Here is a 25,102-nt window from a genome sequence, read left to right as displayed (position 1 = left end):
GTATACATATGTATCTACTAATTAAATGCCAATAACCATATTTCCTAAAGTTGCAAGAATATCCAACTTTTTATAATGAATTAAATGAAAGAAAGTCATATCACTTTGGATTTTACAAAAGGTTTTCAAAGTTTGGGAAATAAAAATGTGAACGGACTGAAAAGTGTAACTGGCAATGTTTTAATGAATAAATATTCAAGCAATCGCTCATTATACAGCAGTATTTACTCGCCCAACTTCAGTTTCATGTAACCTTGTCGTTCTGACCCTCCTCCCTCCGCCTCCTCCTCTGTCCCTTTTCTGCACTCTGCTCCCATTTGCGTGCGCGGCCCCGTGGCACGGGCACGCACATTGGGGGCTCGGCCCTACGCAATGGAAAGGGGGCGCGCCCGACTTAAAGCAGCGCGTTGTCCTGTGTTGATGTGTCGCAGATTTTAAAAAGTGACGGAGGCAGGCAGCTGGAGTTTGGTGAGAAGGACTCTTCCCGACTCTTCCGTAAGCTCGGCGCTCAGAACAAGCGTTCACGCCGGGAGCGAGCGGCTGCAGTGACACTTTCTACCCCCCTCCTTTTTTTAACATCTTTAAAAAAATTTTAGCCCTTCGAGAACAACTGCACACATCCAGTTTTTGTCCTGTTTGGAGCGTGTGGAGCAGCGCGTGGCGATGGAGCTGTCATCCATAGGAGATCAAGTGTTTGCAGTTGAGTCAATAACAAAGAAGAGAGTGAGAAAGGTAAGAAGGAAGAACGACTTGTACTTCCTATAACTAACCATAACTTGTTTTCTGGTGGTTTCTATCCTAGCGTATCGCTATACGGTCAGTGTAGCATCGCCTGTCGTCCTCATGCGCAACAAAACTAGGTTACGCAGTTTCTCAACTATTTACGCCAAATACATTTAAAGACTAATCTGTTCTTTCATTCAGATGTGCCAAAGTTTAACGTTGTCTCACAGCCCGAGTCACATCCTGTAGCCTTCCTGTGCAGCCGCTGAGATGCTGCAGCATGAACGTGTTTTGAACAAGCCTACGCAGCTGTAGTAAAATGTGGAGGGGGGTGTGTATTATGAAGGCTGGTACGGCCAGTGAACGTGGGAGCTGCGCACTTGATTTAAGTTACGCCAGCGAGCGGTTTCTGTATCGGACTGCTGCGTAATGTCACTAACTGCTGCGTAATGGTGAACGATTGATTTACAGTAGGGAAGATGTGGTAGCGACATGGCCGTAACTTGTATAGTGTACATAGAACAGTGAAGTGTATGCTGTGAAGTCAAACATATGACAAGTGCAGTGCCGCATCACCTTCATCCAACTGAAATAGGCTATTATAAAGTTTAGAATAATATAATAAAATGGTTAAAGTATATTAAGCAAATTGTTTCTTCCAGATCAGGTGAATAATACAGTAATTGGTCACTCGGGATGATTATGATAATTGTTCCAGGCTCGCTGAGTGAACGTTGCGCAACGCCGCGTTGTTTACATGTTCCCGAGGCCCCACCTATCCCAGCCTAAACCCGTGCGTTGTTGAAACCGGCTCGCGTGGCCATGTGCGGTCACGTCACCGCGCTTCGAGAGAAAAGCTGCTGTTTGGAGGCCACCCAGCCCCACTGTCATTGACGTCATCCCGCAGAAAAACACCGTTTGAGAGGCAGAAAAATGTCCATGACCCACCCCCCCTCCGCTTCCCTCCTCACTCCACACTTTAAAGTGACAGTCATCCTTTCCTCGCTCAGAGCATCTTGTTTCTGCATCGTACTGGACCGGATTTGAAACGCGGGCTGTGTGAATGTGTGCGACTCTGTGTTGTGTTTCCTCTAAGCCCACAATCCTGCATCTCTGTCTCTCCTCAGGGAAATGTGGAGTATCTACTGAAATGGCAGGGATGGCCCCCAAAGTGAGTAATCATTGAGTCATCACCCAGTGACCTCATCCCACTACCGTACAATCAGTAGCCTTTGAAAAACATATTCACACCTGACCACTGTGAGGATACTTGGGTAGATAGATAGACTGACTTATTTGAATGTATGCGTGTGTGCAGGTACAGTACTTGGGAACCAGAGGACAATATTTTGGACCCGCGTCTGGTCCTGGCCTACGAAGAGAAGTGAGTAATCATGGAAAGCCTCTTTTATGCTTGCCAAGCACTTTTTTGTTTTCTTTTTGTTCACTTGCTCACAGTGTATTTGTCTTTGTCCCACCCCTCTGTGTCTGCCTGTCTTTCAGTCAGGAGAAGATAAGAGCTCTGGCCTATCGCAGGAAAGGTCTCAGACCCAGGAGGCTCGTTCTGCGGGTAGCGGCACTTAACTTTCTTTTCTCTCACAGGCCCTTGTGATATCTTTTTGCAAATTTAGTGTCATGTGTTGAAGGGGTATGCCAACAAGTTAGCATTGAATTTCAGTCATTTTGAGTGTGGCTCAAGCCCATTTCCTGTAATACAACTCTACTGCATCTTTTATTAGACCCTACCTGGCTGGTTATTCCCATCTTCTTCCAGACCCCACATCTGTAGTTTGTAATGCAGGCTGTCTCTTAAAACATGCGAGAGATCCAGTGTGTGGGGGATCTGCTGGAGGAAGTCAAATATAACATTAATAATTAATTCATTGCCTTAGAATGGGTCTACAGAGAGAGAGAGAGCAGGTCCTCCAAGGAGTTGGCCTTGTTGTGTCACCATTTTTCTACAGTAGCTTAGAAGGGACAAACCAAACACTGACTCTAGAGAGGGCCTTTTTCATTTTTCACTACAGGTTCTCCTAAACTCTTGGAAGGGTTAGGGTGAGGCAAAGGGTTTTGATTTAAATGAAATGTGCATCCTTTAGACTCCACTAAATCGTACACCCTTGACTTTTTATCTGAAGAAAAAAATGGCGTAGTCAAACTTTAAGACAGTCCCTGCCAGATACACAGAAGACATGATACAACTGATGAGTAGGACTCTCGATGGCAAAAGCAGAGATCTGTGTTTCGGGATTAACAACAGCCTAAGTATAATGCTGCGAGGTCTGTTATGTTCAGGGGTGTTCTATGTGAGGGGTGTGGTAAAAATTTCACGGTTGCTCTTACTCTGCTACTATCACTTTCACAACTGCTGTTGATCTTCGCTGAAAGACAGTTTGACGAAAGAAATCTTGTGATATTACTAACTGAAATACAGGAGGGCGAGGCAGGTTATGGTAAACGCAGTGCAGGCCAAAAAAACAAATCGCAACAGTTTAAAATGACAGACATTTCGATAATATCCATATATTTTTCAATGGGTGGAATTTCTTTTGAAGTATAAGCCCGGATGACAGAATTGCACCTGGATGAATACAGTTAACCGTTCACCTTTGCTCTGCTCCAGAACATCTTTGCCATGGACCTCCGCAGTGCCCACAAGGAGAAACCCCCTCCCCGCCTGCGTCTCTCCCTCACCCGCGCCATGAGCACAGATGTGGACCAGGGCGAGCAGGCCAGCATGTATCGACGGCCAGCCTGGAGGAAGAAGAAGAGAGAGAAGCAGAGAGGATCCAAACGGGGGCAAGAAGGAGCCTCGCACAAAACCAGCCGTCCACTGAGGAAGAAGGAGGAGCCTGTGGAGGAGGACTGGGGCGCCACCAGCGAAGAAGAGAAGCAGGGGTCTGAAAGCGCCACCGAGGAGAGGCGTGAAAGCAGTTTATATGGTCGGTTTGCCCTGTTAATCACTTGGAAATTCAGGAGCCTGGCCATGACCTTTGAACTTTAAACAGCATTTTGACAACATTTCTCTTTTTCTCTCTTTAAGGTCAGTCAGAGTGCAGCTCTCCGCCTGTGCTGGAGCGACAGGACTTAGAGATGGAAGTGGAGGAGAAGGAAGATACCAACCTGACATCGGTAGGCACAGAAATATGGACTGGCAGACCAGACGGCAGGACACCCGAAACCATACAGAGCCAGACATTTGCGTGTGACCAATCAAAAGACAGTGCCTCTGTGCCTGAGGCCGGACCAGGAGATGCGGTTACTGGGGGCGACAGGTCTTACTGGGACAGATTGGGTGAGGAGGGCGTGGAGTCAGTGTTGGAGTGTCCCACGTTAGACAGCAGCGTTTGTCAAAGCAACAACACAGTCTCTGTGATAGTGCACGCTCAGGGGAGCAGCGAGGCGGCAGGCGATGCCACCGCCGCCTTCTGCTCTGCTGCCGAGGTGAGGAGGGAGGATGTGAGAGGTGACAATCAGAGCGTTAGCACTGCAACACCAGGCAGTCAGACTGCTTCCATTGCAGCAGGGCATCCAGAGAAGGTGATTGTGACAAACGTGACTATCAACTCTTTGACGGTGACTTTTAAAGAAGCCACAGGGGCTGAAGGTTTCTTTAAGGGCTATTGAATGATGACAGAGAGAACTGGAGAGAAATCAGAATAACCATAATTAGACTTGCCACTCATTTTGTACATGTAAATAGTCATGTATGTAAGATAATTCCACATGTTTACAAAGCTACACTCATTTCCTACGGAGTTCAGTGAAGACATTATTGCCTTTTAATGAAAAAAAATGAGTGGTAACTTTATTATTGTGGCTCATTTATTAGGTGTGATAGGGAGCCTGAGTCTCCCAAAACTGTGCTCAAATCATCCATTGCAATCCAGGGGACTAAATGGATCTCAGTGGCAGGTTTGATTCGTGGGGCCGTTGGGCTTACTGAGAACGGGAGACAGATGGTGAGACAGCAGTCAAAAACGCTACAGTCCACATTACTACTTCCATGCATTTACTTTTTCCAACCGTCCTCAGTGCTTTCCAGCCAGATGTCAGTTTCACACACTCAGATCTGTCCTCGGGGGCTTGTTTCAGTCGCTCCTCTTTCTTACAAATAATGTTTTGTAAAGATATTGGTTTTTTTTCAGTATTCTCACAGAGCTAACTGCATGCCCTGTCAGTCTGTGCCACACTTGCACAAAGTCCTGTCCTGTGGTTTGTAGAAGAGGTTTATTTCTGTCATAAAAGAGATAAAACAAAGAGAGAGAATTAATCCCTGCCGCTTAGATGCCGTTCTGTATTTCAAGGATAGATGCACAAAAAGAAATACACAGTTGTGTTTGCTGTCTGTCTGTCTGTCCTTTTACTTTTCAAGTATGAAATGCTACCTGGTTCTATTTTTATATAACCAATTGATAGTCCACTCTTTTCTCTAGCCTTCGTGCATTTCAAAAGAGGCGATGTCAGTGTACACTGCTGCTCTTGCGCTCTGTAAGGTAATGTGCAAATGGAAGCAAGTGTACGTTATGTTAGACTGTAGTGAGCTATTATTTATTGCATGTCACGCGTAAAAGCTAAACTAACTTATGTCACTTACTGTGTTGGAATCAGTCTTTGTCCGACAAAGATGAACTGTCAATCGTGTCTTCTCTCTGAAAATGATTTTTTTTTTATTTCGATTGCATTTCCAATAAATATGTACAAAAACAACTGCCTTCTGGAGAATGTTTATCATGCGACTGCAAGTAGTTTTTTATGTGCATTACATGTCGCACAGGAGGTCGAGTGTGGGGAAAAAAAAACACACACATGACATCACAGCACAACTTCAAGACACTTTTCTTTTTTAGTCAAAAGTGCCCTGAAGTACTGGAAGCATAAAGGCAGTCATGATATACAGTCTAAGGCATTTACTACTGTAATTAGTAAATGCAATTTACTGAAGTGATTATTGTGCAACCAGCTTGTACTTTTTTTAAAGGACATGCTGATTTTGTTATGCGCCCAACAGCGCCCCCACATTCAACACACACAGTCAACAAACAGTAGTTGTGTTTTAGTCATTTATTAACCCAACTGGGGACATCGGTAAGCACCACAGCAAAAGCAGGGGGACTATCTTTAACTCAAATGAGGTTTTCCTGAAGTAGTGATAGATGAATGTTACTCACTGCTTCAGAATGTCAGAAATTGCCTTGAGACCGAACGTTCACAACAATCAGTCAGAAGAGAAAAATGATCTTTGAACACACATCCAACAATTTTTTCCTTGCTGACATATAACTCATTTTTGCTCTGAAAGATGCAGCTTTTTACTTTCACCTTTGTATATTTTTTTAAGATGATAAAATATCTGTAAAACCAGTGAGTGTGATCCATCCACTCTTATTACTGCGATAATGTTGAACAATCCTAGTGCCACATATCGCCACTAGGGGGCGTGTTGCTCTCATGAAAGTTACTGTAAGTGACGCCATCGAGTGCAAGTTAATCGGCTCTGAATCATCGGCTCAGTATGTTTAAATTGTGCAGCGGTGGACATGGGGGGGTGGGGAGGGGTTTGGAGTGGAGTGCGTGGGGGCAGACACGAACAACAAACATCTGCTGGCATGTCTCTTTCTCGCTCACCCTCTTTTGACTTCATGATATGAACCAGGTGTGATCGCAGGGAGCTGCATGAGATTTTGGTGTGATCCAAGAAGCATGTGCTGTGTGTAGTGGGACAAATCATTTTCTTCAAGCTTTAGTGTTATGAATCTGATTCTATAAATAAACTGCCGTTGCACGTGTGTAAGATTTAAGCTCGACAATAAATGAACATCAGTCCTTAATCTTAACATGGCACGCTTAAAATTATTAAAACTCACATTCAAAGTCCTAATTCCTGGCAATAATAAACACTTGTTTATTCTGTTCAACAAATGGGTGCCAAATTAACAACTTTAACTTTTCTAAATATCAAGAAGAAGAATCAAGAATCAAGTTGAAATCATGTCAACTAATAGCTACTGTTTTAAAGTCCAAAGGGGCTAAAGCGTGGACAGATTAGGAGACAATGAGGGGAGGTCTTATACATGTCTGAGTCCAGTCTGTTCCTTCTACAGTGGAGCAAGACACAAAACTACAAACGACAAGGACTGTAGTCATTTCACATGCCTTTGTGGTCATTTCATTTTATGAGGTCCATATTACAGAAGCCCTGAGAGGCAAATAAGGGAAAAATAAAAGCTCTGGTGATCTACTTTCAGTTTGTAAACATAATGTACATATACGTATTATGTGTAAGCAAGCTCTGTAATATTACTCCCATGTCTTATTTTGGTGTGCATGATGAAATAAAAATGTACCTGAAAGAAAATATGAATGCATTTGGTCCTATTGAGAACATGGGAGCAGCGGTGCACGTCAGCCTCTTGTGGCGAAAAGGAGTATTACAAAAACAAACGCGGTGTTTTTCACCAAACGGAACTTTTTAACATGACAAGAGAAACTTTTAAAAATGATCCTATTTTCACAGTTGACAAAAAGTAAACTGGGAAATGGATCACCAGGTTCTTTTATCTCAATGAGTATGTGTTTTTGAGTGTATTATTTGCATGGCTTTTGTGTATTTAATGTAGTAACTGGTGCCTTAGTTTGTTTGACATTCTGTTTTAAACACACAGGAAACCTTGGACAGCAGCAAACTGCTTACTTGATTACACATCACTTCATTGTAAAGACAGTGCTCATCCTTTGATCTGATTGGTCAGTGTGGCTGTTGGCAGGTTCTGGGGTAGATCACAAAGTGATACCTGCTGCAGGTTAACCATTATTAAAAGCGAGCTAACTCTGCGATACTGGAAAACCAGGGACAGCTGGATGACATACACCTCTCGCATTGTGATCAAGAGACAGAAAGGTGTGTATTTTAAAAAGTAAAACTACTACTCTTATCCACCAAATACTAACCTTGTTTCTAACAACAGCCGCATACAGGACACAACACTATTGGTAATTTTCATTTTATTATCAAAACAGTATTTGAGTCCACAGTTTGTGTTTCCTTTGTACAGTAAAAAATATTAAATTAAACTCCCAAAGTTCTTAGCAGAAAGATAAAGAGGATGGAGTTTGGGGGGGGGGGGGGGGGGGGGGGGGCACAGGAGAACAACTTCCCCCTGAGGAGGAAGGGTGGGGAGGGGGGTTAAAGTCCAAGGGAAGCAGCAAAGGGGATGAGGCTGAAAGAGACGGAGACGTGACTGCTCATACCTCCTCCTTTCTCCTCATTTCTGTGCAACACAGTTCATTTGGATCTAAATCCTCTGTTTACTCCAAACAGTAGAATCCTAAAAACACTAAAAGGAGCCCACCCCACCCAGTTTTTTTCCACATCCCAGCCCATGTACTCAAAATGTTACAGGCACACAGGTATGCACCCCCCCTCCCCAAGCCTCCACTGCTCCATATTAAGTGTCTCTGAAGGAAGGAGTGCACACACATTCGAGGGAGAGGGCTTGCATGTTAGCGAGGGAAAAGTCCCTTCCAGCATGACCGATGTCCAACACAGAAGCTGGCCGGGATGTCACAACATGTCTGTTCAACATCTCAAACTCACAGCAGACCCTCAACCACTGTAATAAAACACTGACATTTAATTATTCCCACCTGAACAGACCCAACTAAAGACATCTAAAGTGAAATGAAATATCCACTACCCCTGTCTTAACTGTCAATAACAAAAATATATTTCTATACGAATTGTAGCAGTCTGAGAATACATAAACACCCCAACCCGCCCCCAAAAGAAGACAATAAATAAAGCTAACCCAAACATTTCCAAATGAAGATATGCATCATGTTTGGATTTACATTAACAATAATCCACATCACTCTGCAAAACAGAAATAGACAGACTGAATGATGGGAAATGAAACTGATAAAAAAAAAAGTTCTTTGCATTAAATCATCTCCTCTTTAATTCCTGACCACTTTTAAAATCTTAAAAACATTTCTTAAAAAAGGCAATTATTCCTATTTACCCCAAAATCTCCGAAAATATCACCTTTCTTGTATTCAGTAAGAGGTGGAGGTGAGGGGTGGTGCTCAAGGAACCATTCCCCTCTTTGTCCACAATTGGCAAAAAAATATATTAACAGCAATAACTTACAATTCATTTATTCTAATTTATTTAACGACTGCTGGATTTATTGTTCATCTCCCATAGGAAGTTCAGTTCAATGCATCTTTATTGAAAACATTTTAAATAACATTTAATAATAGTATAAAAAAAGAAAGGCTAAGTAATAACAATAACACTGTCCTGGGTGAGTGCAGTTTGTGCGAAGAATCACAAAGCATTTCAGCTCAACTTGACACGTTAAGTTGTAGACTTCCTACATGATGTCTAACGAGTTGTGATTCATATTCTGGCCCAGTGGATCCTGACCGCTACCCCCCGGCCCATGGAGACCAGTCATGCCGCTCAGCTGAGATAGCATGGCACTCTGGTCTGACCCAAACTGCTCCATAGAGTTCTGTTGCTGGGTCGTTGGCTGTTGTTGTGGAGGGACCACCATACCTGGGTGATGCTGGTTCAGGTGGCCTGGGTGTGGGGAACCTGTCTGCATCTGTGGGGAGATGTGATGTGGGGAGGGCTGGGGCTGCATGCGTGGAGACGGGCTTGAGTGTGGTGGCTGGGACTGGGGTCTGGGTGACGGCTGCGGTGATCGCACCTGGTTAGCCAGGGATGTGGGCAGTGCCTGTCCCTGCAAGTGTGGGTGTGGGGACTGGGCCACTTGCTGTGGTTGCTGAGGGCTCATGGGATTGCTGTGCTGGGCAGGTGACCCCCCAGGGCCCAGATGTTGCTGCTGCTGGAGCAGCCTCTGGTGAAGGGCCTGTTGGCGCAGAGCCTGAGAAGATGGTGGCGGGGGGCCACTCTGAGTGGGCTGAGGGCCCTGAGGCGGCTGCTGAGAACCTCCACCCGCACCTGCATCACCCCCTGGAAGGCCAGCCATGGCATTCTGCTGCTGCATCTGGAGGTGGTGCTGGTGCTGGAGTCTCTGCTGGAGTGCAACTGTGGCCTGCTGCTGTGCCACCGATCCTGTGTAAGCTTGCCCCTGCTGGCCTGGGGGACCACCTGGCTGCTGAGGGCCAAGAGATGGACCTCCAGGCGGGCCCTGTCCCACTGAAGGAGGCTGCATCCCAGGCTGTCCTATGTAGCCTTGCCCCTGTGGTGGCTGTGGCTGCTGGAACTGAACATGATTTACCCCCATTTGCTGTTGCTGTTGTTGTTGTTGTTGCTGTTGTTGCTGCTGTTGTTGCTGCTGTTGCTGCAGATGGCGCCTCATGAGCAGCTCTCTAAACTGGGGACTGTTGAGATTTCCCATCTGTGGCCCCTGGGCCTGCATTCCTCTTCCTCCCCCTTGTTGCTGCTGTTGTTGCTGCTGCTGCTGCTGCTGGAGAGCTGCCACTTGCTGCTGTTGTAAACTGCTGAGCATTGGCCTCTGTTGCTGCTGTAACTGCTGTTGCTGCTGCACTTGCTGTAGCTGGGCCATAGTGGCCATGTTAATATTTGTTCCACCCTGACCCCCCATGTGCATACCTGGCTGACCAGGACCTGGAGCATTCATATTCACTTGTTGGCCCCCTCCTGCCATGACATTACCAACAGGGCCCACTGTGGGTCCCCCAGGACCTCCAGGGATACCACCGGGTCCACCTGGGCCCCCTGGAACCCCTTTGTATTTTGAGGCCCTCTGTTTGATAAAAGCAGCCATGAGCTGTGGGTTGGACCGTAGGATATTGAGGACTTGCTGTTGCTGGAGTGGCGAGCTAGGTGAGCGGAGAGTCCGTAACAGCTCCTGGAGGGCTGCTTGGGGAATGTTCCCACCAGCAGCAACAGCCCCCGCGACACCAGTAGCTCCTGGCACCACACCCCCTGGGACTCCACTGCCAGCAACTTGTTGCTGCTGCTGTTGTGCCATGTTTATCAAGGCAGCATGGCCCTGTTGGTGCTGCTGCTGCTGCTGCTGCATTTGCTGCTGCTGCTGCTGCTGTTGTTGTTGAGCTGCCATCATGGCTGGATGGCCCATCTGGTTCATCATAGCTTGCCTCTGCTGAGGTGGCATCCCCTGGCCTGCCCACTGCTGTTGCTGCTGTTGAGGGTTTTGAAGTGGAGCACCCATCCTCTGTTGTTGAAGCTGTACCTGAGGGGGGAGCTGGCCCTGGGGCAGGTTACCCTGCTGAGGAGGTTGCTGCATGGGCCCACCAGCACCAACCATCATCCCTGGTGGAGCACCTTGGGGTTGATCCATGTGGGCCCGAGCAACTGCCACAGCTGCTTGGGTCTGTGGTGGCATGCCCTGGGGTCCAACCATCCCTACTGCCCCTGGTGGGTGTCCCATACCCATCTGCTGACCTTGACCCTGTTGATGATGAGGGTGAGGTGGCATCATGCCCGCAGCTGCCTGGGCCGCTTGTCTCTGCAACGCCATCTTCCTCTGAGCATCAGCTACCTGTTGGATCTTCATGGCAATTTCTACTGCTGCCGGTGGAGGGCCAGAAGGTGGCTGCTGTTGCTGCTGTGGAATGGAGGGCTGGCCCTGGGGCTGAGTGGGAGGTTGTTGGCCCCCGACACCAGCCATGACAGCACCACCAGGTGGCTGTTGAGGAGGTGTTGCTGAGCCGAGGACCGGTTTGCCTTGGGACTGATGGATTGGGGAAGAACCTGGGGGTCTGCTGGCATATGGAGGGACATTGTTGGGGTGCTGCTGGAGCTGTTGAGGGTTGGTTCCTGCTCCACTTTGCTGCTGCTGGACCTGAGGAAGCATCTGCTGCTGATGTTGGGGAGAGCTCATCATCCCCCCAGCCCCACCACCTCCACTTGCCATTTGCTGGAACTGGTGGTGAAGCGGGTGCTGAGGAGGCATGCCACTTTGTACAGGCATTCCACCAGGTTGCTGCTGCTGCTGCTGGACCCCAGGTCCAGGGCCCATTCCCTGCTGTGGGACTGGAGGCATGGCCGGAGTCGGGGTCTGGGGTGTTGGTGGTTGTGTTCCACCAGAAGTTGGGGTACTGGGCGCTGTGGTGCCGTTGTTGCCTGGTGATGGAAGCCCTACAACTGGTCCTCCTGGTGGACCTCCAGCTGGCTGCCCCACTCTCTGCATGCTTGCCATCCTCCTTCTTAACATCTGGGCCTGCTGGAGTCTGTGCTGCAGCTGCTGCTGCCGGAGCTTTTGCTTGATGTTCAGACAGAATGGGACAGGACATTTGTTCTCCTGACAGTGTTTGGCATGGTAGCAGCACAGAGCAATGAGCTGCTTGCAAATGGGACAGCCACCATTTGTCTTGCGCTTGCAGCTTTTTGTGTGCTGAACAACACGCTTCATCTTTTGGCAGGACGGCAGGGAGCAGTTGGCGTTGCGACACTGACACGCGTGGACGAGCGACTGGATGCAGCGCTGGATGCTGAGACGTCGAGAGTCTCCCGGGCTCTGGGTAGTTGCTGCTGCCTGGTTGTTGCTGTCGTCGTCCAATCCAAGCCCCAGCTTATCCATCTTGTGCTCATGACCTTTGATATTGTAGCAGGTGATGCACAAGTCATAGTCCTGAAAAGTAAAAGGAAATATGAATGTATCTCTGTGAAGCTTAAATGCCAAAAATCAGTTTTAAGCATACTGTACATTCACAATTGCATGCAGTCCTGTCTGAAAGTATGTGGTGTCCTGGCTTTTGTAAGCAGGATCACACCAATACAGCCTTTTTGCAACGTTTTGCTGTTGTGCAACTGTCAGACCTAAAACGAGAGGAGTGATTCTCTTTCACTATTCCTGACTAGATTTTCCAAACTTTTATCTGGGAATGCAAAGATGAACAATCCTCTCAAACTGACTGTTTAAACTTGTTGGCGCCAAAGGACAGAAAACAAATCGACCACCATCACAGACCTCACTACTCTGCAGCCGCATTCGGCTCTGTTGTAAAGTCCACTGAACTTGCAATGATTGGAAGGAAAGTCTTTCTCTCTGCACTAGCAGCTCGAGTCAAGGCACTGGTGTGAAACCTGGGACTGCTTTGGACTCCAAGTGTAACAAAGGTTGCACATGGCTTTGTACGCTCTCCACAGGCCAACCACCACAGTGGAGTCAGCAGTGATAATGACTACAGTACAATGGAATTTGCTGTTCCAAAGTGGAAGGAAGAAAGAAAGGTACATCTCTTAAACCACCAGGCTTCTGTTTGCTGCCTTCAACTAAAACCTCTTATTTGTTCAGCTGACACTTAAATGACAGAGAAAACCAGTTGATCTGTACTTTGAAATATGGTATTCCTATATATTACCTTTTGTAATGTACAATTTTAATAATTACATTACTTCTTGGAATGTGGGAAACAAATGATTCAAAAGACAAACAAAGAGAAAACTCAAGTCCCAGCTCTGTGCAAAACATACTAACACAGCAGAGATGTTCCAGTACCTCTTCAGAGCCATTTCCACAACAAAACTGGGTAAATTTTGGAATTTATTTATTTGGAAATAATTTGTCAGTACTATGATGCTTAGGTCAATTCATTTTGAATTGTCACAGCAAAACAAAACAAGAAGCTTATGTGTTTTCTTTCTTATCTTCGTTAAGTGAAGCAACAACACTGTGGACAGAGAGGCCCAGTTAGGCCACTGGGTCTAAGCAGTTAAAAACCTCTTTTCACCTCTCAATCAAAAGACAGGACAGCAGAGGAAACAACAACAGTATAAAACAATAATTTGCTCACAGCTCATAAATGCTACCTGTTAACCAAGGAAAACAGTAATCTGAATATATAATAACATTCACTGTTCACATGGTCACAAAGTTATGACTGGCTACAATGACTTTCAGAATAAGTGCTTGCAGAGAGTTTCAAGGTGCAGAATGATTTTGAATGCAATAAATGGCACCTTAGTGTGGAAAACTGAGGAAAATGTTTGAAATTTAGCTGGCTTACTGTGGAGACGCTCGCCTGATGATGTAAAGAACATCACAATATTTAAATCTTTCACAGTGTCGCTGTTTTGTTGCTTCAGTTTGATTTCCAGTCAAATTAAAAAGGGAGACAAGGAAATCCTAATACTCACCTCGCAGACAGTGCAGTGGAAGCGGGTCTCCACATGATGTTTGCACTCATTGCAGGTATAGACGAAGCGGTCCTGGCTCTGGTTGTGCAGTTCCACTAACATACACATGGAGCTCCACTTGGATCTCCTCAAAGAGCTGAACTCCAGGTGCTTGTCCCTGGCCAGAGTCAGGAAGGCATCACGGCCATCCATCAGATCACAGGCCATCAAGGGGTCCTGGTCAGTGATGGGGGGCAGCGAGTTGGCGGTTGGGCCAGCAATAAGGCGAATTACAAAGAAGACCTGGGAATTAGAGGGGAGAGGATGAGCTGTGAGTTTGTATTGTTTGTACAGACCAACTTTTATACAATTTTAGATTAATACAAACATTCACATGACCTGTGCAATATTTTGGCCTACTGTCAACTACTGTCTACTCACATTATTTTATTCCTATACATACCTTTAATCACACTGTCTTTTTTGTTTCCTTAAAGTGAAAGTGCATCACAAGCCTTTAACGACAGTGTGACTTAGATTCAGGCCCGTCACAAACAAGTGTCATTTGTGTCAGACAGATTGGTTCAAAAATGTAATACAGGTGTACAGGTCAATCACTTGTCTGCTGTGATTTATTAATTATCTCAGTTGTTGCCATATTATAAGTGTAGCAGCAGGTAATCCAATACAAGAGTCAGCAGCTATTGCTAAAATCAAATTAGACTTGCGCACCTCCTTGTGTTTCTCCATGGTGGCGTAGAGCTTTTGGGAAAGGTCATTGGAAACATTGGGCATCCCTGGTTTCTTCTTGTTGGCTCGGCTCAAGCTACTCTTGTTCTTGCTTGTCTTTTTGTTGTTCTTCTTTTTGGCATTCTTGCTGTCTCCTTTTGTGGCCTGCGAATGTTTTAATGTCAATTAAATGCAATGAAAAACATAAGTATTTAGTGACCAAAACAAAAAGAGCCTAAAGGGGTGATTGCAAGTGGATTCTTAACACACTCACATCTGTGCTCTCATTTGAGGTACTGTTCTCCTCCCTCTTCCTCTCCTCCTCCTCCTGCTCCAGCTCCTTGATACTCTCCTCCAGTACGTTGGGCCAGAAGTCGCCCTCAAAGTAAGGCAGCTCCTTGGCACTGGTTAGCCGGTCCTCAGTTGCCTGCTTAAAGATGTCCTGAGGGACAAAGAGATAAGTATTTAAGTTATAGTAACTCTAGTAATGTCCTTGTGAACTTTTTCATTTCAGGAAACAAAATATATTTTTATAAATATATTCTTTCATGCGTTCTTGCTGTTGAGAAAACAATCTCAGGACATGGGCAGTGCAGTAGCTGTTCCTTCATCTTCATCAGTAGATGAGACCAGCTGACCTAGAATGGTAGATATTCAAATTCCCATTTTTTCCCCTAACTTTTTTAAATATTAAAAAAGAAAAATTGAACATCTAGAAGTGGTACATTCAAACTCACCAGAACAGCAAGCATATTAAGCTTATGGTGAGATTGCTTTCTCAAAGCATGCTGTATTAGCTTGAAATTAAGGCAAAAGTCTTCATTTTGCTGCAACAGTTCAATGCTGTTATGGACTGTGGATGAAGCCAGGCGACTGTTCTCTACAGTGATAAATACATTACTTCACATTGTTGATACAACAACTCAAGAGAAAACATGTCTCACTTTGTAATCATGGACAATGCGCTCAGCAACTGCCTTGTCCAACATCTTCTTGTACCACTCCTGCAGGCGCTTTGGCTTGGGGATCTTCTGGTCCGCTGGGTGACAGTGGAAGATGTAATCATCCCCTTCACTGGGTGGACAGGCCCAGATATGACCTGTTGTAAACCTGACACATGGGGAGATGTGGCTGCATTCATTATGAAAGAAATAAAAGTATTTTCTTTTATTCTGTCTGCTGGCTCATTTTCTTGCTGTTGAAAACCGTCTTGTGTCAGTGCCACTATCACAAAGCCTAATGAGTGCATTTCACACTGCATAATGGTCTTACATTCAAAGGCCTGGGTAGATAAAATGCTATAATTAACTGATTTTTGCCGCTTAGTTGGTGTTCCTTGTATGTATTATGTTTGTCTTACCCCTGCCTCTTGACATACTCCAGGTAGCCCAGCAGGATCTCGTGGTAGACAGCAGTCCTGAGGTGTCGAGGTCTGAAGAAGTGCACGCTGTCCAGGTATGAGATGTACACCCGTCTCTGATTGGGAGGTGGGCAGTCCGAGCCGTACTCTTGGACGTGCATGCCGAAAAAACACACGTCTGCGCCGTCGATGTCCTCAAACGCAAACAGGGCCTTCATCCTGTACGGGAAAGACTCTGACATCTCTCCGCTGTCCACAAACCTGGATTTAAGGACAGTGGGGGGCAGACAGTGTTAGGTTAACCTTTAAGACTCTTCCCTGCTGTGTCTTTAACATAGTTGCAAATAGGGACTACAACTTGTCTACAAATGTTGACGGGAGCGGTATTCTTGATTACACTGGACAGCAGATGATGGTCAGTACCAACAGAAAAACTAATCTGAGCTTGATGCAGGCTCTATGGGGTTTAATATGTACCCAGCTGGTGATTATCAAACTAACTGATCTCATTTGTAACTGAAAGGATACCATTTCTCTTTTCATTTTTAACAATACTGCTTGAATGACTATAATAGCAAGTCCTAAACATCTTAAAAATCCTCTCACCACACACCCAAAACATGCAACAGCTGAGAAATTCAGCCTCTTACCTGGACTTCATGCCCGGCTTGACCTCAACCACCTTGTCTGAGACATGGACCACGCGGATGGTGACCTCCCCAGATTCAGGATGGTTTTGCCGCTTGAGGAAGTCATTCACTCGTATCTCCAAAAAGTTCCCCAACTTAGTATGGGGAAGCCCTGCAAAAAGACAGTAGGAAGGATGAAGGAGGAAGTCAGAGAAGGGGGGGGGACAAGGGAGATATGCACTGCATTCACTGCACATGTAACTATGTCCATAAAAACAGCATGTTGTGGTTTTAAGGGGTTTATACACTGGGCTTTGTCTTGGCCAGGCTCGGGAACTTCATGGAGTCTGCAAGTAAATTTTCATGGATGAAAAGACTTATTTACCACAGTGATGAGAGTGGTACCAGTCTTTGTATCCAACTCTTTAAAAGAAAGTAAATTTTTGGTATTTCTAAATATTAAATTATTCCTTTGATATATTATACATCACATGCATCCTGAGGACTGATTTTGATGACAGTGATTTAATCTGATCTTTCTTTGCTTTGGTATGTGAACATTTGTCATTTTGTCAATATCTGTCTTTTTGTTCCCTCTCTTTGTTTTATAGTTAGGTAAGTTTCTCTGACTTTCCCTCTCTTTCACAGTGCACATTAATACATTCCCAATGACTGGCTCGGACAGCTCGGATAAAATATCACAGACAATTACAGAGACAAAATGTGTTCAGGAGTCCAGGCAAGAAGATATGAAGATATAGCAAAAATGATTTAAAATAGAAACTACAATGTAAAAGAAACAAACTCATCACTTATATAGTATGAGTGATGTTGGTATTACGGCTTCAAAAGAAAGGGATTAAAACCTAGAGAAAACACAAAGTCTGAGTGAAGTAAAAGAGGAAGGCGGGGCAGTAAAACAAACAAAGTGTTACCGCACTTACTTTTGGCTGCATATTTGTTCTCTTTTCGTGTCTTGTTGGCCTTCTTGAGGCAGTTGTCACACACAAAGCTGTGGTTAGGGAGAAGTAAACGGAAAATGGTTAGACTTACAGGTTACCATCACCTCTGTCACAACTCCTGTGACCGACAACTTAGCCTTTCAATCTTCCTTTCTTTAAACAATTACCACAACTCTAAAATTGCTTTTAATTTCAAACCTCACATGGAGGAACGTCTCACTGTGCACTTGAACTGCAGGACTTTGTTTGCATGTTCATATACTGCTGCCACACTGGAAGGCACTTTTTGTCCTCAGGTAATGATCATGCCTCCTACATGTTTTCAGTTACAAAACTTTGTCCAAATTGCTCCTCACAATGTGTGGACTTGGACCACTTGCATGGAAATGTGTGCTCGTGTGTGTTCAGACTTAACAGTTTTTCTAAATTCTAATTTTTATTTTATTTTAAAGGAATATCAACAGAAGTGTATGGAGTGTGTGTATGTATGTGTGTGTGCGATAGTTGGCTCACCCTGAGGGCCAAATGGTTTCATTATGCAACACGCAGATCTGGTGCATTTTACGACCACAGTCAATACATTCCACAAGCCTGAGCAGAGAGAGAATAAGAACACAAAAACTAGTTAGGGACAACATGTCACATAAAATGAGCATATGTTTGTGCCTCTGCAGGAGCTACATAAGTGCCAGATAAGTAATTAAACTAAATAAGTCAAAAGTTAAAACATGAAAAACTTTTTTTTAATTTAATGACAAAATACTCAATCACGGTTTTTTGCTTTTTTTTTTTTTACCAAAAAGCACTTAATTCAAGTGTCTCAAATAAAACTTGTTTTCAACCTAAAATCATGATGCTATTTAAACTCAACACATAAAGTCACAGATCTTACAGTATCACAGAGTTGGTGCAAAATGAATTTATAAATCAAACTTAATGAGTCAAGAGGGGGGGACATACAACTCAGGGTCGAGAGTGTCGTTCTTCTTTCGTTGGAACTGGTCTTTGTTGATGGACCTGTGGGACATATCAGAAAAACTACTGTAAGACACAACAAGGAGATGCTCTGAGGACTGCAGGCTGTGTGCAGAACTCCTCATCTTTCATTCAGAAAATACTTCAAATTCACAATGTGCCCACTAGCTAATGTCATCATTACATTTTGTTGTTCTGATTATTGATCCCACCCTTAAATAAATAAACTCGTGTCAGAGTGAAGACTTAATATAACCTGGATACTGTAAGAATTAAACTATATAACAAAAATGGAACTGCGTGTGAGAGGAGTGTGTGTTTAAAATTCTCTTTATGCACCACAAACCAACAGTTTCAAGCAATTCCAAATAATTACAGCTAATCACGATCTTTATTTCTTAAATCCTACCAAGCTGCAGTTAGATCCATGATTACAATAAGCTGATACAGAAATATTTCTAACTCTAAGCAAGCAGCTACTGAAGGCAAAATTAAAAGGAAATACTGACTGTTGAAGGGTTAAATTCATGCAAGTGGTCTCTGTTTAATAAGAACCTTTTAGCGGTTAGACAGTTTATAACAGCTGGTACAATAAATCTATGCTGCTAATATCAGAATCACTTAAGTGCTCATCTGGACAAGGACTACATAAGAAAGTCTAAGTTTTAGATGGGAGAGCTGCTGTCTGTCATGTGTGAGAGGAAGACAGGAGTGTGATGGTACTTACGTCTGAGGCTGGGAGGGGTCATCCCCCAGGGAAACACTCTCGCCCTGGATTTCGTTGAAACACTTCTCACAGAAGTGGTACCTGTCAGCAAGAAGCCCATATTTTGGTGAACTACACGTTCGCCATCAGCACAGCCAATCACAGAGAGGGCACGAAGAAGCAGCCGCCAATCAGGGCAGGGCAGGACAGGCCAGGGGGCGGACACACAGGAGGAGGCAGAGGGCAAGGTAGGTCGTCGCCAGGAGGAAGCAGCCAATCGTGATGCAGGGTTTTTGTGTGGGCGGGTGTTTTGATTTTGCGCGTAAATTTCGGAGTGGATGATTGGTCACACCAAAACAGGCCAATGCAGACATCACAAGCGTTAAAAAAGGAGGGAGAGAAGGGGAAAAGGGGAGGGAGATGGGGGAGGGGAGGGGAGGTCAAAATGAATATTAAAAAAAGCGTGAAATAAATCGTTACAGGTCAGACAAGGACAATGGAGGGGACAGAGAGGGAGAGGGGGACATGGAGGAGGGAGGGACGGACAGGATGTGAACAACAACCAACAGAGGACAGAGAGCCAAGGCAAAGCAAAGATTAGCGTCAGACATCCAGTGGTAAACAACAACAACATTACAGCAACATGAGAGACCACTAGGAGCTGTGGAGGAGGGGAGTGAGGAGTCTCCAAACATGAAAAGGTGGATGAGGAAAAAAAAAATAATTAAAGCAACAGAGACCCATCATCCTTTCAGTTCATTTATAAAGTGGGAACCTTCCTTCTGTTGGTGAGCATGGATGTCCACCCTCTCCCTCTCTTTTCACAAGTACATTTCCATTTCCAAAAATGCAAGCTGTCATGTGTTGTGTGTGTAGCTTTACCAAGTGGGAAATAATGATGCCACAAATAAAGAAGAATAACTGTTGAAGAAGACAGGAGCCCACTTTATGAATGAAAACATAAAGAAAATTAAAACGGTGAACTATGGAGATGGAGATGGTGCCAGGGTAACCAGTTGAAGCCAAATTAAAACTCATCTGTGATTGTACTGATTGAACTTCCTACAGGAAAGCATCAACGTGCAAAATACAACACGACATGTAAAAGCTGATCTCCTTGGCTGTCATTTCACAGCAAAACGCCTAAATGCGGATAACGCTTTCTGAACGCTATTGGTCTGTGATCTGTGTGTGCTTGTGTTCCAATGTGCCCACAGCCCTTACCTGTTCTGGTAGCTAAAATAAGCAGCGTCACGTTGGATGGTGCATAATTGTTTTCCATAGCAGCATAGAGTTTGGGGGGAAAATTCAAACTGTAACAATAAAGAGACAAAAAAAAAGTTTTATGCAGACTTGTTGGACACTAAATAAATGAATGACTCCTCTTAATACACCCCTCACATAAACATACAGTATAAGTGACCACAAAATAAACTAAAGGCTGGCAAACACCCTCAATCACTTTCGGAGGAGAGTTCCGCAAGACTGATACCACTCATAATCCTCCTTTAAATATGAAGAGACAGTCAGCAGTTGCCTAGTTTCACATAAACACCAGAAAAAAGGACAAACAGCTAGTCTGTCTCAGTAAAAACTTCCAACAAGCAGCACCTCTAAACTCTCAAATGAACACATTATCTCTTGCTTGTTTAATCTATTTCTAGGTCAGGGGACATTGCCAGGGAACTGGTTATTGTACCGTCCCAAAACAGGCAACAGTTGCTTTTACATTTTGGTTGTTGTATAGATTTTATATAGACTAAAGAATTAAGACATAATGTGTTAATTGGAGGTGTTGGTAGGAGGGTTTTAGACAGCCCTGATAAACGTTTGAACCTTCTTCCAGTCTTTATACTAAACAAAGCTAACTGGCTGCAGCTTCATATTAACCAAAACATACAAAAAAGTGGCACCAATCCTCTCACCGTACTCTCCATCAGAGTGAACATGCATATTACCACAGATGTCAGTTCAAAACTATTTCTTTAAAATCCATCCTGACAATGAATTAGCTTGATTAAAAAAGACATGAAAAACATCTTCACTGGGGGAAATATTCCAGGTTTGAGAGCAAGCAAAAATATCAAAAAACAACAAACATTCCAGTCTCACCTTCCTCCCACAACAGTATCCTAGACCCTGCATGACGGGATCGATCTCCGCCTCAAACACCTCAGCCAGCTTGGAGCAGTACTTGTAGACGCGGGACGTCTTGCGGTTGTACAGCCAGGCGTTGTTGAACATCAGCCAGATATCCTCGACATACTGCCAGGGCTCTTGGTACTGTCCTGTGTCTAGCTTCCGCTTGATGGTCGACAGGTCCATGGGGTTCTTCACAATGTCAAAGTAGTCCTGGTTTGTCCGGAGTCGAGAGGCAGGTGGAAGAAAAGTTCAGGAGTTGAGAAGAGTCAGAGGAGGGAAAGAAGAGAGAGCAGCGAGATGGTGGGAGGTTTGGTCGTCCGAGGGACCAAGATGAGAGAGATGGAGAAGAAGAGTATGATCATCATCATCAGCAGCAGCAGCAGAAGCGTTGTAGTCATCAGGTGAAGGTGTGATGAAGGCGTCGACCGGGTGGGACCAGAGTAGGGAGAGAAGAGGGTGCAGGGGGACAATGTTGTTGAGCGCTGCAGAGAAGAAGGTTCACGTGCAAACAGAGAGACATGACAACTTCTGCCCTCCAGCTCTCTGCTTTGCACCCTACAGTTTTGGTCCCCAGCTGTACTGTCAACAGGGACCAGGTGACCGCCACAAGTCTGTCCGGTTCCCTTTCGCTTATTGCACTATTGCAACTGAGACCAAGCCTTATGAAAATCATTATGAATCATGAATTTGTCTTAAAAAATGAGCAGATTTGTTTATTTTGCCACACAGTGCTGAACACTGTTCAACAGCTGGGGGGGTGGTGGTTCTCTGCTGAAGACTGAAAGCAAATAAAGCTTTCAGGCAACAAGGGTGCAAAACCAAGCAGAACAGAGCAGCGGCAATAGCAACAGCAACAGGCAGACAGAGATTTACTGTTTTTAGCAACGTAGTGTTTGGCATTAACCATGCCAGCAGCATGAGTGGCCACATGATGGCAGAGTTAAAACCAACAGTGCTGAGGTGAGGCAAATGCGAGAGGGACAGATATTCTCCAAATTGTTTTTCTTTTCCTATCATCTGCTCTCCGCTTCTTCTCAAATGTAAAAAAAGGACCTTATTTCTTTTGGGAAAAGAGCAGAGAAGATGGCGAGGGAAAGAAAGGCTTCTGGAGATTAAAAAAAAAAGAAAAAAGGAGGAGGTGTGAGTTTCAAAGAGCAGGGTCCATCGCTGAGTAACCATGGCAACAAGAGTTAGGAAACAGACCCTGATCTCTCAATGGAGCAACTCACATAAACAAGTGGTGCATATTACAGAGTCAGATTACCGAGCCAAATTTATCAATCCCATCGGTTTATGAGGAAAGTACATTTTTAAGTAGGCCGCATGGATATCAGAAAAAAGTATTGGATAAATTGTACCGCAGTGGAAAGTTGCCTCTCCCGACTATGGAGGTTCCTGAAGAGAAGTGAACCAATAGTCTGGTGCTCACTCATCACTGCTCTAAAAATGACATTTATTAAACTATATACTGCATGAGGAAGCAAGGGAACGGACACTGTTTTATTAGGAACTGTAGTATTTACAAGTACTAAGTACATACCGAGGCTGATTTTTTTGCCCCTAGTTAGGGTAAAAGCCTTGTCCCACCTCTACACACTGCCCACCTGAACACCAACACACTGCTACTGGTGAGGAACTGAACTAGAAAGCTAGCAATGGAGCGCTAGGATGAAGACTACACAAAAACAATAATGAAAATAAAACCAAAAATTTGATGTCAAAAAGGCAAACGTCAAACAAAATAAAAGTGATAAATCAAAGCAACTGGCTCATGAACTGTTGTTTAAGTTCTTCCTTTCGGCTTTGAATACACAGTGTTGAAAAGTCTCCACTCTCCTCATTGCATTTGTTGTGCGATGAAAGACAAACAGCTATAAATTATGATTATTAATTATTAATGATTATAAATCTGTAATTACTCAGCCAAATTTTTAATTATGTTTTTTTTAATATGATTTGCATAATTTAATTTTTGTCCCCCAGTACAGTTCCATCAGTAAGGTCACATTTTCTTAAGAGTTATTGCTTTGATTTACAAGTGAGTTTTTCAAACAAAAAAGGAAAAGAAAGCGCACACACACACACGCATTTCCATCTCTCATTTTATGAACTTCTGACATGCAATGGGAGAAAAATCAGCTAAAGAGATTAAAGAAACTGAACGCAGGTGTATCAAAGAAATTGAGAAAGTATGACAGCTATGACAAAAGTGAAAAATGGATGAAAGTAAAAGATGAAAAACATAAAACAAAATAGAAACTACAGTTTCAGAGGAGTTGAAGCAAAATGGCAGCCAGCGCAGTCCCTTACCAGGTTACTTTTGTTACTAGTTCGAATACGTACGGGTATTCCCAGTAACTGGGGGTCCACCGGCTGACGGAAAGGAAGGGACTCAGGGTCCTGCCGGTACAAAGCTTCCAGGGTGGGCATCAGTGCCTGACGCAGCTCCTCCGGCTTAAAGACTGGAATTTAGAGAAGGACAAAAACAAAAGAGATTTCTTTTTAGAGAGGTTTAGAGATAGAAGGTAAATGGAAAGGAGAGGAGGAGGTAGGGGTACACATGGCAAAGCAGCCACTTCTCTCTGCTGTGTTTAAACTCCATTGACTGCATCATTAAATGAGGCCATAGTGCACATCAGACATAAGAAATATTAATGGTACACCAGCTGCGGTGTGTCAGACAGCGCACTGAATGTGATTCAAGTGGTGCTTTGTTGTGCTGAGTTTAAGTGCATCACAACCCAGTTGGTGTAAGACCTTACACAGACAAAAGGCACGTGTTGGCAACAAGGCGTTTAGTGAGTCACAAACAGCAATTTGGAGCTATGCTTACTCATGAGGTTACTACCAATCAATTGATTTCTTCAGTAGGTACCTCTGGAGTCTCAACTTGTGGTCTCACACCTACTGCTACTCCTAGTTCTCTTGGCTGTTTTTGGTTTTCCCTCCGCTGTCAGGTTTATTCAACAAAAACGTCACATTTCTGCCAGTCTATTTTCTGCTTGTTCAACAATTTTGTTTAACTGATCACACTGTCCTCCTTTTGTTGCATTCCAGGATAGTGAGCATATTCACCGTCAGCTACAGTAAAATATATCCAGCAGTTTTATTATCTCCACTGTGGGCTCTGCTCTAAGCTGCTGTCCAGTGTCTGTGAGAGAATAACTCCACCTCAAACTTACTTTTCTTTTTGCTCTGGGTGCTGGCTGGGGAGCTATTGGTGGTTGTTGACCCTGATCCCTCCTCTTCCTCTTTGGGCTCTTTCTTCACCTCAGGCTTCGTGTCTTCACCTGTTGCTACCGACGATGACACAGAGGACGAAGATGTATCCATGGGCTCACCTTTACACCCATCTCCTGATAGCTTCTCTTTCTTAATCTGAGAGGAAGATTCAGGTGTCAGTATATGTGATTTAATTCTCAATGCAATTCCCATTAATCAAAATTTAGACACCACTCCAAACAGGAATTCTGCACACCCAGACAAAAGAGTCTAAGGCAGGGTATAAATTTTACCTCTGGTTTCTCCTCTGTCTTTACATCAGGTTGACCCTTGCCTATTTTTCCCTTGCCCTCTCCTTGGCTGTCAGCACCCTCATCCTCCTCCTCTTGCTTCTTCACCTCCATTTTGACATCTTCTTGGCTGGGAGCAGGACCGTCCACCTGGTCCAGCTGGGACCTGGGGTCAGCACTGCTGCTGACAGAGGCTGGAGAGGACACCTGACCATCTGCTGTCAGAGAAGGCTTCGGAGATAGCTGTGGCAAAAGAACAGAGAGGTGGAGTGAGGTTAAGAAATTGCAA

General features: G+C 44.5%; 2 protein-coding genes across 11 annotated transcripts in view; one reads left to right on the top strand and one right to left on the bottom strand.

The window, feature by feature from the left end:
- Positions 1-379: 379 nt before the first annotated feature.
- On the top strand, positions 380-5,433 carry cbx7a (chromobox homolog 7a). The gene is made up of 6 exons (XM_046415676.1): positions 380-732; positions 1,851-1,894; positions 2,042-2,107; positions 2,227-2,293; positions 3,347-3,665; positions 3,767-5,433. Exons 1-6 carry the CDS (start codon positions 664-666, stop codon positions 4,348-4,350), a joined length of 1,149 nt encoding a protein of 382 aa, XP_046271632.1. The 5' UTR covers positions 380-663; the 3' UTR covers positions 4,351-5,433.
- A 2,278-nt stretch (positions 5,434-7,711) lies between these two features.
- The window catches only part of ep300b (E1A binding protein p300 b), a 31,277-nt gene continuing 13,886 nt past the window's right edge, over positions 7,712-25,102 (bottom strand). For 4 of the 10 annotated variants that reach the window (XM_046415663.1, XM_046415662.1, XM_046415667.1 and 1 more), the window contains exons 15-30: positions 24,817-25,056; positions 24,484-24,679; positions 23,612-23,763; positions 21,272-21,511; positions 20,384-20,472; positions 19,181-19,291; positions 18,439-18,495; positions 17,992-18,069; positions 17,461-17,528; positions 16,538-16,688; positions 15,888-16,148; positions 15,472-15,637; positions 14,802-14,969; positions 14,531-14,692; positions 13,820-14,101; positions 7,712-12,311 (exon numbers count right to left, since the gene is read on the bottom strand). In XM_046415663.1, coding sequence (XP_046271619.1) covers positions 9,099-12,311; positions 13,820-14,101; positions 14,531-14,692; positions 14,802-14,969; positions 15,472-15,637; positions 15,888-16,148; positions 16,538-16,688; positions 17,461-17,528; positions 17,992-18,069; positions 18,439-18,495; positions 19,181-19,291; positions 20,384-20,472; positions 21,272-21,511; positions 23,612-23,763; positions 24,484-24,679; positions 24,817-25,056 — 5,634 coding nt within the window. In that variant the 3' untranslated portion in view covers positions 7,712-9,098. The remainder of the gene's footprint in view (positions 12,312-13,819; positions 14,102-14,530; positions 14,693-14,801; positions 14,970-15,471; positions 15,638-15,887; positions 16,149-16,537; positions 16,689-17,460; positions 17,529-17,991; positions 18,070-18,438; positions 18,496-19,180; positions 19,292-20,383; positions 20,473-21,271; positions 21,512-23,611; positions 23,764-24,483; positions 24,680-24,816; positions 25,057-25,102) is intronic. The other 6 variants (XM_046415668.1, XM_046415672.1, XM_046415670.1 and 3 more) reach the window with 3 other exon arrangements.

Source organism: Scatophagus argus, chromosome 16 (genome assembly GCF_020382885.2).
Source record: "Scatophagus argus isolate fScaArg1 chromosome 16, fScaArg1.pri, whole genome shotgun sequence".
Lineage (NCBI taxonomy): Eukaryota > Metazoa > Chordata > Actinopteri > Scatophagidae > Scatophagus > Scatophagus argus.
Note: the sequence above shows the minus strand (reverse complement) of the source record. Positions and strands in the feature narration are given on the sequence as shown.